The sequence below is a fragment of the Meleagris gallopavo genome, chromosome 1 (genome assembly GCF_905368555.1).
Source record: "Meleagris gallopavo chromosome 1, MGAL_WU_HG_1.1, whole genome shotgun sequence".
In the NCBI taxonomy this organism is placed as follows: domain Eukaryota; kingdom Metazoa; phylum Chordata; class Aves; order Galliformes; family Phasianidae; genus Meleagris; species Meleagris gallopavo.
This window is the reverse complement of record NC_139404.1, coordinates 166,213,220-166,225,855: the sequence shown is the minus strand read 5'-3', so window position 1 is coordinate 166,225,855 and position 12,636 is coordinate 166,213,220. Positions and strand designations below refer to the sequence as shown.

Below are 12,636 nucleotides of genomic sequence, written 5' to 3'. Positions count from 1 at the left end.
TCTGACCTTAGAATTTTTTCCTTTAATTTTCAATGGTAAAACAGACTTCTCCATATTTCCCACAGAACATTAGATTAATAATGATTTTTTTTTCTCATTTTTGTCACAGCATTCTTTGAGGATGTTAATAAATGAAAGAAATTCTGCTCAGTAGCACTGATACGTGTCTATAGGTGGTCCTTGTATTTTTTTACAGATTCAAGGTTAGTAACGTGTAGTTCAAATGTAGCCAGGCTGCCTGGGGAAGGAAAGGGACCATACCTAGCTGTGTTCTACATATTCTTCACCATTACTTCTCCAGTGCTGCAAAACTGCTGGCAATTGCTTCTCTTTAGGTCATCCCTTTCTTTCCTTGTACTGTTTGCCCTTACTTCACTCTTTCCATCAATCCAGACCTACTGCTGTAATGCTTCTCAGGCAACATGATATTGTGAAAATGAGTTCATATTGTTTCACACCTGTTGGGTTCATATTGTTTCACACCTCTCAGTAGATTTTACACAACAGAAAATTAGAAAATCAAAACAAAAGCTGTTTTTTCAAATGAAAATTAGGTAAGTAAAGTAGTTACATTTCTATGTTTTATCTTTTTACTACACATGCAGTTGGTTCAGTCTACTCTCTTTCAACTCCCTCCCTTCAGTTTCCTCTATCTTTATTATCTTATATTCAAAATGTATAAGGACAAATCCCTCAAACTGATTGTCTTGTTTGTGAGGATGACTTCGCTGGAATAAACTTCTTTTCAGTCCTCTCCAAATTCAAGCCACATTTCAAGGCCTAGCCAAAAGCCAGCAGGATGTTTATGAGAAAGTCAGCTAGATCCTGCCTTCTAAGTAAACTCCAGCAGAAGAAAAATCTGAAAAGGGGAATTTCCTCTGAATTTCCTGCATGAAATCGTTTCCTTACAACATTTCTTTCACAGAGATCCGTGGACAGAGGACCTTCACTTTGCAAACTCTTGCAAGAGGAAATACTGAAAAAAAAAAAATCTTTTGCCCTATGATGATATTGTGCGATTCGCTGTAGAGTCATAAATGATTACAAACATAAGCAGTTTGTCATAGTCCATTGCTATGTTATAATATTTTCAAGCTATTCTTAGGTGTTATTCTTCGTGCTACTGAGGCACTTTATTGTAAACCATTTCTTTTTATAGTTTGTACTGCACTTCTAGCTTGTATCATGATCAGGGACACATGGTGCCAGGCTCTAACCTCAAAGAATTTATAGCATAGGTTATATATTTCAGCTGTAAATTCTGTCCTGGCACCGTCAGCCACCACAAGGCTGTGTTTTCACCAGAACTGTGCTCAGAATTTTTTTTTTTTTTTTTTTTTTTTGTGATAAAACCCTTTGAACAGAGCAGGGAGATGTCACAAGCCATACTACCATGTGATCAAATAGATGGTCCTGTTGAATAGAATAAAATCTGTTTACTGTGCTTTATTTTCTTTGAGTTTTTTTCAGGGAAATCTACAGCTTGTTAGAAACTGTATAGATTTGGCTTCAAGAAAATGACCTAAAAACCTGGCTTTCCTATTGGTTTCTTGAATAGTTGAATAATATATTGAGGAAATGGGCCAGGTGTTGTAGGTCAACACTCAGCTGAACATGAGCCAGCAGAGTGCCCAGGTGGATGGTTAAACTGGACAATCTAAGAGGTTTTTTCCAGACTTGGTGATCCTATGATTAACGGTTCTTTTCCTGTAGTGATGAAAATAATGTGTGAAAACCTGCCACACTCTCTTAGGGAAATCTCTAAGTTGCTGAAGGATTCACTGAGACACTCCACAATCAAGAAAGCCACCCACAAGCCCTACAGATATTCCCAGGTAAAAAAGCAAAGTAGTGGTAGGCGTCCCCGTTCACTGCAGGGGATGGAGTAGCTGACATTTAAGGGTCCCTTCTGATTCAAATAGATTCTACAGTTTTATTTAATTCTGTGAAATAATGGCCCATGAGCCACTTTGTGATATCCCTTCACTCACAGCTTACATCAATAGCAGCCCATTTCCCTTTAAAGAGCTGACCCAGGACTAAGAATCCTTTTCCCTGGTCCATTATGGAAATGTCATCTGTAAAACACTTCAGTGGTTCAAGTGTATGACATAGGAGTTCACCTATCTGGTCTCCAGTGTGTTGTGTCTTCCTCAACACATCTGAGAGCAGAGATGAGGTCTGATCTTTGCCAAAGAATAAAAAAATCTTCTTTCAGTTATTTTGGGAATCTGCTATGCCACTGAAATACGAGGGTGACAAGGGACGTTTTGAGTACAGAACCTAAGCTGAAAAAGCCAAGCATAGTAGTCCTTTTCCTTTTGATCAAATGGGGAAGTACCACAGTACTTATGAAGTGAACATCTAACTTGCATTGTAATGAACAATGCCAGTAATTAATTCACTGGCTAATATGCTATAAGCTTAGCTGCAGCTAATGAATGCAAGATGAAACTTGTCTCTGATAAATTATTTGTTGGTGTTTGATATATTTCTTCATGACACCAAATCTGAATCATTTTGCACACTTGCATCTGTATTAAAATTCTGTAAAGGACAAAAATGAAATATTACATGCACAGGTATTTCCTCTTTTCATAAGCTCTGAAATTTTCATGCTCAAAAGTGATTCCTTATGTCATATCTTTCAGTGAATATTATAGATCCTCTTTTCCTATTCCAGTTGAAAATACTGAGTGGCTTTGAAAATACAGAAAGGCAAGTCAGTCGCTTCAAACAGTACAGAATTTGTCTCCTCTTATTAAACAGTATAAATAGGTAGCAGTATGAGCGTTAGAGGTGCAAGTAGGTCAGTGATGTTCAGGGAATGGAAGGGGCTGGATGTACTAAACTCGCTCCCACTTTTCACAAGTTGATATTTTGAATCACTGAGTGGTTTGGGTTGGAAGGGACCTTTAAGATCATCTAGTTCCAACCCCCTGCTACAGGCAGGGACATCTCCCTCTAGACCAGGTTGCTCGCAGCCCCAAACAGCCTGGTCTTGAATGCTTCCAGGGAGGAGGCATCCACAGCCTCTCTGGGCAACATCTTCCAGTGTCTCACCACCCTCACAGTAAAGAATTTCTTCCTAATATCTAGTCTAAATCTACCCTCTTCCGGGTTAAAGCCATTTCCTCTCATCCTCTCACTACCTACTCTTATAAAAAGTCCCTCCCCAGCTTTCCTGTAGGCCCCCTTTAGGTACTGGAAGGTCTCCTCAGAGCCTTCTCTTCTCCAGGATGAACAGCCCCAGCTCTCTCAGCCTGTCCTCCTAGTAGAGATGATCCAGTCCTCTGATTATTTTTGTGGCCCTCCTCTGGCCCTGCTCCAACAGCTCCACATCCTTCTTATGTTTGGGGACTCAGAACTGGATGCAGTACTCCAGGTGGGGTCTCACAAGATCAGAATAGAGAGGCAGAATCATCTCCCTCAACCTGTTGGCCACACTTCTTTTGATTCAACCTGGAGTGCTGACATCCTCATCTTTTCTGTACTGCCATCAGACAAGTTTTAAAATGAACCAAAGAATTTAAGCTGCATCAGCAATTTCGCTTGAGGCCAGGAGGGTTGCAAGGAAGGGTCTGAGTAGATTATACAAGCATTATTCCTGACAACGGATGGAGCTTCAGATGATCTCAGGAAACTTGAAGAACGATTGCAATAAAGTATTCCTCCCATTGCAACAGCCAGCCATAAGAAGTTGTCTCTTTAAATGCCAGTTGCTCACCTTAAAAGTTAATTAACAAAGAGGAGCTTGCTTGAACTTAATTTGTTCACTTCTTTATGTAAGTGACCTTAGAAGGTTGCATAACCCAATACAACACTGTGATTCACTGTAATGCTCTACCATATTTAGTCTTATTAGCAGCTATTTGAGAAATGCTGCTGCTCACTCTGGAGAGACATCATTTATAGTGCTATATAAAGGTCTCTACATTTTTGCCTCATGAAAAGAATTGCTGCAGCTTTCTTATCTGTAATGCAATCCAGAATAGGAAACACTCATTGATTTTTGAAGAGGTGTTTCAGTGTGGTGACCTCTTCCACGTTTTCATTTTAAGTGTAACTACAGCACAAAATACTAGGAGGGGAGTTGTGAGCTGCAAGGGAGAAATCATACACTTGTTTTTCTTTCCATTTAATGAGAGAAAATCTTCCCAGTTTTCTAAATATAATAAGCACACACAAGAACTCATTCATTTCTTCACAGAGTTCAAATACCCACCACAGATACTCCAACTGCAAGGACAGTATTCTGAAAAGCAGAGTGACAGATGAATTTCCATCTGTAGTTTCAGCACTTCTAGAAGAGAAGAACAAGCAGAAAACAGATCCACACTTCCACCATTATGAAATTGAAATCAGGAAATAGATCCTTTGTCAGTCCTCCTGCACTATGGTATGACTGTCTTTTCTGGACTGTTGAAAGAGCTACTCCCTGTCTTGTCAGTACAAGTGACAGAGAAACAACATGATTGGTGTTAATGCCTATTTATCAAAAAAAAAAAAAAAAAAAAAAAAAAAAAAAAAGCCATAATTTTTGCTGCTTTAACATGTATTTTTTTAGTTATTCCAAAATTTGAGATAATTAAATTCACCAGTCTTGCTGTGCTAGTTTTAATAGTAAAACATTTCCATTTGAAAAAGTAAACCTTTCATCACAGTGATTGTTTTTATTATTATTATTTTTACCCCTACCTTCCCCCTGGAGTCAGGGAATGCCATTTTCCTAACCCCTCAAGGCAAGCCTCCAGCAGGCTCTGCAGGCTTCCCCATAAGTGGCATCATTTTCAATATAAGAAACATTAGAAAATTCTGAGGAGAACTAATTTCATATAAGGCTAAAAGCTCCCATGAAAATCTACTGCCAAAAGTAATATTTGAGGGTGGTAAACACTTCCCAAGGAGAAATCAGCACCTTTGAACATTTTGGCCTATTTTCTTTATAACTTCTTCCTTCTCTTGCAGAAAATGAAAAAAGGAAGTGTATGAACTGGAGAGATATCTATACTAGCTGCTTTGAAAATGAATTTTTTTTATTTTGTATAATCAAGTTATATCTTCTCTTCTGCTATATACAACGTACATAAAACCCCAAAGCTACAGAGACTGCTTGGTAGTTTTTATGAAACTTTTAAAAGGCAGTATTTATATTTTACAATTCTTATTGCACATTTTTAGTGGATTATTTGTACCACTTCCAGTGTCACAGGTGCTTTTTTCAGTCTTGAGGAATAAAACTTAGGAAAGTATATGAAAGGATCTGGGATATTTTGGTAGTAAACAGAGGCTGATCAATTGCTAACTATTTCATCTCAGGATGAACTTGCAGTAAAAGACTATGGGAGTTCCAGAGTAATTACCTTGACAGTACATTATGTGTTGTGGTGATGAACTATTCCACAGCATGGAGTACTGTACTCAGTTTTGAGCCCCTCACTACAAGAAAGACATTGAAGCCTTGGAATGTGTCCAGAGAAGGGCAATGAAGTTGGTGAGGGATCTGAAGGACAAGTCTTATGAGGAGTGACTGATGGAGCTGGGGTTGTCCAGTCTGGAGAAGAGGAAGACCAGAGGAGACCTCTCTACAACTATCTGAAGGGAGGTTGTGGTGAAAGGCAGAGGTCAGGCAAATAACTAGCAATGGGACTAGAGGGAATGGTCTCAATTTGCACCAGGGAAGATTCAGGTTGAACGTTAGGAAATACTACTTCTCTGAGAGAGTGGCCAGGCACTGGAATAGGCTGCCCAGGGAGGTGGTGGAGTCACTGACCCTGGAGGTGTTCAAGGGATGTTTAGGTTTTGTACTGAGGGACATGGTTTAGTGGGAAATATTGGTGATAGCTGGATGGTTGAACTGGATGAGCTTAGAGGACTTATTCAACAACAGTGATTCTGTGATTCTCTGATAGAGAAATGTCAAATATTCCTGCAGAGTACACATACATATGTATTATGGTTCTTAAAAACCTCTATCCTTAACGTGGATTTTGCTTCTAGAAATTAGATTTGCCCAAATCAATAGGGAAACAAGTTTGTCATTGTTCAAAGAACATTACACTACAGCCATCTAAGATGTTGCCATGTGCTTTCACCCATCAGATAACATCCTAAATTCATCTTCATCATGTCATGAGCTTCCTGTAGTCAAAGATAACAATATGACAGTGAGTATAGATGAGTCAGGCTGAAGGACTGAAGAAGTGATAGATAGTATGGAGTGATGTTCAATCACCACCTTTTATCAAAGACTTCTACAAAGTAACTTGCCTCTGTTGTTACAGCTGCTCTTAACTCTTTGACCCTATCAGCTCTTACCATCCATGTTGCTTCTGTTCAGAGATCTTGCACTGCCTATCTGCCTATCTCCTTCAAGGGAGAAGTCAAAGTCACACGACCAAAGCAAATGGGAAGCTTGAACAGGACATTAAGAAATATGTTACTACTAAGAAAGTAATGCAGCATCAGAAAAGTTCCCTGAAAGAGTTGTGTGACCTCTATCCTTGGAGGTCCCCAGAACTAGACAGATGAGGCCAATGCTTATTCTGCATAGGTATATGCCTGTAGGAAGCATGGGCTGTATGACCTCCAGAGGTCCCTTCTAACATTTCTATGTACTATTGTGTGAAATGTACATTTAGCATCTTATAAGTAGATGACTCGTCAACAACACCTTCTCTTTCCACTCTTTTTTTTTTTTTTTTTAATGGAACAGAGGATACTCAAGTGCTCATTACACATTGTTCATCAAAACATCAGAATGCTAGGCTAACATTTGCAAGCAAAGAACAGTGACTTGATTAGATTGTTGTGTCCTTTTAGATTTCAGTGATGATCTCTGCCTAATGCTTCGGTGTTTTTACTTCCTTAAGGATGTACAAACTTTTTCCTTGTCAAAGATATGCTTGTTTAGCAGGAATGCCTGTGGAATGTAACTGCCCCCTCCTACAATCCTCTAGGCATGCATATGAGGCAGAGTATGTTTTTAATGGACTGTTATTTAACTGAAAGTGCATATAAATTTGAAGATGACATGAAACAGAAAAGTGTGTAAGCACTCTGAAGAACAGGTTTAAATTTCAAATTAATCTTGACAAACTGAAAAAAAATAGTCTGAAATACACAAAGTAGAATTTAGTGAAAGGGAGTGCAAAATGGTCCATTAAGGCAGATAAGTGAGGGTGAAGTGGGGAATGAAGTAGCAGGTACCAGTACAACTGGATGTAATACAACAGAAGGAAAATAAAAGTAAACAGTGAGACCCCGTCAAGTAAAAGAAACAACTCTAGATCCTTGTTACCATGAGAGTTATACACAAGACACAGGAAGTAATTATTCTGCTCTATTTGGTATAGATGCAGCGACAGCTGGAATAGAGGGTCCAGTTGTGATCCTTATACATTGAAGAAATGTAAAAATACTGGAGCTTACAAGAGAGATAAGAGACACTGAAAATGTAATTTAAGAGGAAAGAACTGGGTTTATTGAAGGTGTCTTTGATTATGCAAAAGACTGCTGTAGGGATGTTGATAATTCACTGTATTCTGCTATGTCTCCATGAAACTACTACAGGAAAAGGTTTAAGAAGATCTGTTTCCTTTCCATTGCAGATGGATGGACTGCATGGTCTCTTCAGATGTCTCTCCTCTACCTTCCTAACGTACAATATGCAAAGTGTTTCAGACATGACCACAGTACATTCTAAGTAGTTATCTTGCTTATCTTGCCACTTTTACGGGTAATTGTGTGAGAACAGGGTGAATGAAGCAATTAAAACTGAAGGCCAGAGGGCAAAGAAACACTGCCAGAAAACCTCGCTCAGTCTAATTCTGCTGGCTCTATTTAAATCCTTCTTTGTTTGACACCTCACACCAACATACTGCATCAGCCCCAGGACATATTACGTATTTCTGAGAACTGCTTAATTCAGGCTGTCAAACTCCCTTCCACTCACATAAGGAATACATAGTTCCCACTAGCTCTCTGATATCCCTTTTGCTGAATTCCTTTGCAGATCCTAAAGCAGCTTCAGAAATAGTGGATGTTCCTATGAAAAGATTTAGCAGAATATACTTTAAAGCTTTAGGAAAGTAGCTTCCATCAAGTCTGAGAGTGCATAAATATACGTCTTACTGTTCCAGTTTATCAGCAACGAGTTATCATCACAGAGAGAGGGAAACCTATGGAAATAAAGTTCTTTGCATTGAAAGTGTGATCTAAACTCTTGCACAGGCTTCATTTCTATGGTACTGCAGAGTGACAGATACTTTACTATATTTTATTCTTTCTGCTTCTGTCAACTGCTCCATCCCATGAGGAAGGGAAGCATTATGTATTATAGATTGGAATTTGGGTTGGTAAGTTGAGCAATGTACATGACTCAAAAAGTGATTGTGAGTCCGCCTGGTTGCAATGCTCTGCTAGAGTATACTAGCTCACCAGACCTCACAGGTGACGAACAATGCTTTCATTACACTGTGAAAATCTGATGCCACTTCCTTCTTGACCTACTTTGTACTTAAATGGCACAATCTGTGGAAGCAGTGATACCTACAACAGATGATGAAACAAAAAATGTTCCCAAGCTTTTGCTTTTTTGAAAGAATTTATTTGTATGGCAACATATTTATAGTACTCAAAAGGCAACCACCCAATTTCAGAAACCTTGTGCTAGCTGTTTATTTTCTTATTGTATCTTCTAATTACAAAACAAATATTTCTCAATGAAAAAATGAAGACAAGTACAAATACACTTTTCAAGCAGACAAACCTCCTTTAACTAAGAGCTCATCTTCCTTCCTACTTTACCCACTGGTCTCAAGCACAACCTCAGTACTTTCTATAGTCCAAGTTAGTCCAGACAGAATGATATTTCCCCATGCTTTAAATGAGTTCACTTGGAATGGCTCATAATAAGGAAAAATACACCAAGCTGTACTGACTGAGAGCCTTTGTTCAAATTATGTCAGCAAAATGAATGAAAAGTTGATGTGATTTCCCCTCGCTTCAGCTGACTTCAATTCACCCCTGAATAGTGATAAATCATTGGCAGAAATTGGTTTAAGTATTAATGTATCTGGAGGGCAAAACTGGTTTGCAGTGCTGTCATACTGTAATTTGCAGGGGGAAGAGTGAATGAGTACGTCTGTCACAGGAGAGCACTCCTGGCTCTTCATCTTGATCTGTAAGGTCCTGTTCCCGCATCCTCTTTCATGTGACACAGAATTTGGCCTTGTGACACTATATGCTCTGGCATGTTAATTTAGGGACCTTCAGATCCCTTTCTCTCCCAGTCTGGTCTCCCTGTGCAGCCACTGGGAGATGGTTATTGGAGCACCAAAGCACAGAACAGAGACTTTGCAGCCTTGGCAAAGAATGGCTTAATCAGTCTCTTGGACTTCAGTTTGGGAGGAAGTGTCTGTGCTTGTTGTCATCATTACAGTCACAGTTCTCAATGCAGTCACAAAATTGTTTTTTCAATGCAGACACAAATGTTCTCTTGTAAACCATGTATGAAGAAATATGGTCAAGTTTTACTCCATGCACCAGGGGAAGCTGGCAGGGGGACATCAGCAAAAGGAACAGTTTTTAAGGAGCCAATATTGAAATGCTATCATCACACACATTTGAGAAAAAAAAAATATCAGGCGAATGACAAATTATGTAACTATCTCAGACAGAGATTTCAGTCATACAGTTGAGCTCAGCTTTAAAGTATTTGCATAAGTATTTGTATTTAGAGGTAGCCATACCATCTTGATAGGAAATATAAATGATGTTTTCCATTCTTACAGCTTCCAATTTCACTCAAATTGCATTTAGTTGCCTGTTCACGTCTCACCAGATATAAATTTTGCTGGCAGGAATACATGCAGCTTTAAACTGTGTGACATAAATTTTGCTTCAGGCTCTTTTTACTCCTCAATTAAAAATAAAAAAAATAAAACAACATAGAGTGATTATTAAGCATATATCCATGCTGATTTTTACAGTCAGCTTTGAAGTTATCTGCAAGGACACTCAGGCACATAAAAAGCCCATTACTCCACATTACAGCCATCTACACAATACTCCTTATCAAATAAGAGTTTTAATAAGGTTTTATCTGCAGATGTCTTTTCTCTCCTTCTGGACTTGAGAGGAACCAAGAGGAGGCTGGAAATGTAGATGCTGGCAATCTACATGTGCTGAATCTTACCAAAGAAAGGCAAGTCCAACACACTTGCCAGCAGATGTCATGGGACTCAAGGATGCCCTGTAATCCAGCCCTCAGTATGTGGATTCTCTGACATCAATCTGGGTAGCTGATGATGATTACCATGAACCCAAATCTCAGAGTGTGATCTATTCTATCTCCAGGAATGAAGAGAGTCTCTCTTTCCCTGGTCAGAGTAGGATTGTTAGTCAGATGAAGAAATGTAGGACCATTGTGTAGACAAACAAATTATATAAGATTCTGCCCAAGCAAGAAGTTCACCTTCCCCTTCTGATGGAGAGTGAATGCCTCTTAACAGAAGAAAATAATTGATGGGAGGAGAACAGAGGGGAGAGTCAATTCTCAAAATGACTCTTATTTTTCCTTCATTGAATGATATTAGGCAGTTCCTACAGCTGGGACTTTGAGCATATATCACAGTGTTTACACTACACTATAGTGGCTGTTCTGGGGATGATTTGTGTCATTACTGTTCATTCAGTAATGGAGCCTTAATCTCTGCGATAAACCCAAGCCCATGGGTTTCTGGCATAGAAGCAAGATTTCTACAAGCTTAAGAACTGGCATTCACGAAGAAGACTATTTCCTAGTACTGGGTTGTGAAAATGGGCTTATCTTTCACCTCTGACTTCAGTAACTCAAGGAACTATTAAGGTTTATTTACTACTGCTCGATCTTTCTGAGAAAATTAGGTTATCAGTTCATATAGATTAATTCATTATTTTGCTTCAACCTAAACTTGCCAGATTGTATTACATTATCATACATTTCCCATCAGAGAATATGTGAGAGAGGAAAGTACCAAAGCTAACAGAGAAACAAAAATATATTCAAGCCAATGTATCTTAGTGCTGTTCTGCCCAATAAATGGGCTATTGATTAAAACTGAGCACTCAGATAAATTGAGCAGGAATTGTACTGTGGTCTAGTGCTCAAACATGAAAACAAATAGGAAGCCATTTACTTCAGTGTGATTGTTACTCACTTTAATATTAGACCCAAATTCCTTGTACTTATCTTGTTAGGTAAATTAAATTCAAAACAATTAATAGTAGAATGGCAATAATATATATATACATATTTAATTCAACAGATTGTTTTTGCATTTTGAAAAAAGAAATAGGAAGCAAGGATTTAAAGAATGTATCACAACCCCCTGCTACAGGCAGGGACATCTCCCTCTAGACCAGGTTGCTCGCAGCCCCAAACAGCCTGGCCTTGAATGCTTCCAGGGAGGGGGCATCCACAGCCTCTCTGGGCAACCTCTTCCAGTGTCTCACCACCCTCACAGTAAAGAATTTCTTCCTAATATCTAGTCTAAATCTACCCTCTTCCGGGTTAAAGCCATTTCCTCTCATCCTTTCACTACCTACTCTTATAAAAAGTCCCTCCCCAGCTTTCCTGTAGGCCCCCTTTAGGTACTGGAAGGTCTCCTCGGAGCCTTCTCTTCTCCAGGATGAACAGCCCCAGCTCTCTCAGCCTGTCCTCCTAGTAGAGATGATCCAGTCCTCTGATTATTTTTGTGGCCCTCCTCTGGCCCTGCTCCAACAGCTCCACATCCTTCTTATGTTTGGGGACCCAGAACTGGATGCAGTACTCCAGGTGGGGTCTCACAAGATCAGAATAGAGAGGCAGAATCATCTCCCTCGACCTGTTGGTCACGCTTCTCTTGATGCAGCCCAGGATATGGTTGGTCTTCTGGGCTGCAAGCACACATTTCTGACTCATGTTAAATCTTTCATCAACCAACACTCCCAAATCCAGCTCAGGGCTGCTCTCATGCCATTAATCTCCCAGTCTATATCTGTACTTGGGATTGCCCCAATCCAAGTGCAGGATTTTGCACTTGGCCAAGTTGAATTTCATGAGATTGGCATGGGCCCACCTCTCAAACCTGTGGATAGCATCCTTTCCCTCTAGCGTGTCAAATGCACCAGTCAGCTTGGTGTCATCTGCAAACTCAATGAGGATACACTTCACTCCACTGTCCATGTCACCTACAAAGATGTTAAATAGCACTGGTCCCAGTACTGATCCTTGAGGAATTCCACTAGTCATCGGTGTCCACTTGGACATTGAGCAGTTGACCACAACTCTCTGAGTGCAACCATCTAGTCAATTCCTTTTCCAGTGAGTGGTCCACCCATCAAATCCATTTTTCTCCAATTTATAGACCTGTGGGTTCATGTGGGACACTGTCAAATGTTAAATTACACCAGCTTTGGACAGGATCACAGAAAGTACATAACATTTTGGTAAAGTATCTTTCTGGAATTGCTTTTTAACTGTTTGATTTTGAAGAAGCATTTTATATGATCAGTAGTGTTGATCTCACTTCTTTCAAAAAGCAGTTACTGAAGTTGTCAAGGAAAAAAGGACCTAATTTTCTAAAGGTGCAGATAGGACACCAGCTTGTGAAG

At 39.4% G+C, this 12,636-nt stretch overlaps 1 protein-coding gene across 1 annotated transcript in view; it reads right to left on the bottom strand.

Moving 5' to 3' along the window:
• LOC146545764 (uncharacterized) overlaps nt 1-12,208 on the bottom strand; it is a 193,393-nt gene extending 181,185 nt beyond the window's left edge. Inside the window, exon 1 of the mRNA XM_085230352.1 lies at nt 12,027-12,208. Coding sequence (XP_085086478.1) covers nt 12,027-12,208 — 182 coding nt within the window. The remainder of the gene's footprint in view (nt 1-12,026) is intronic.
• Nucleotides 12,209-12,636: the final 428 nt, after the last annotated feature.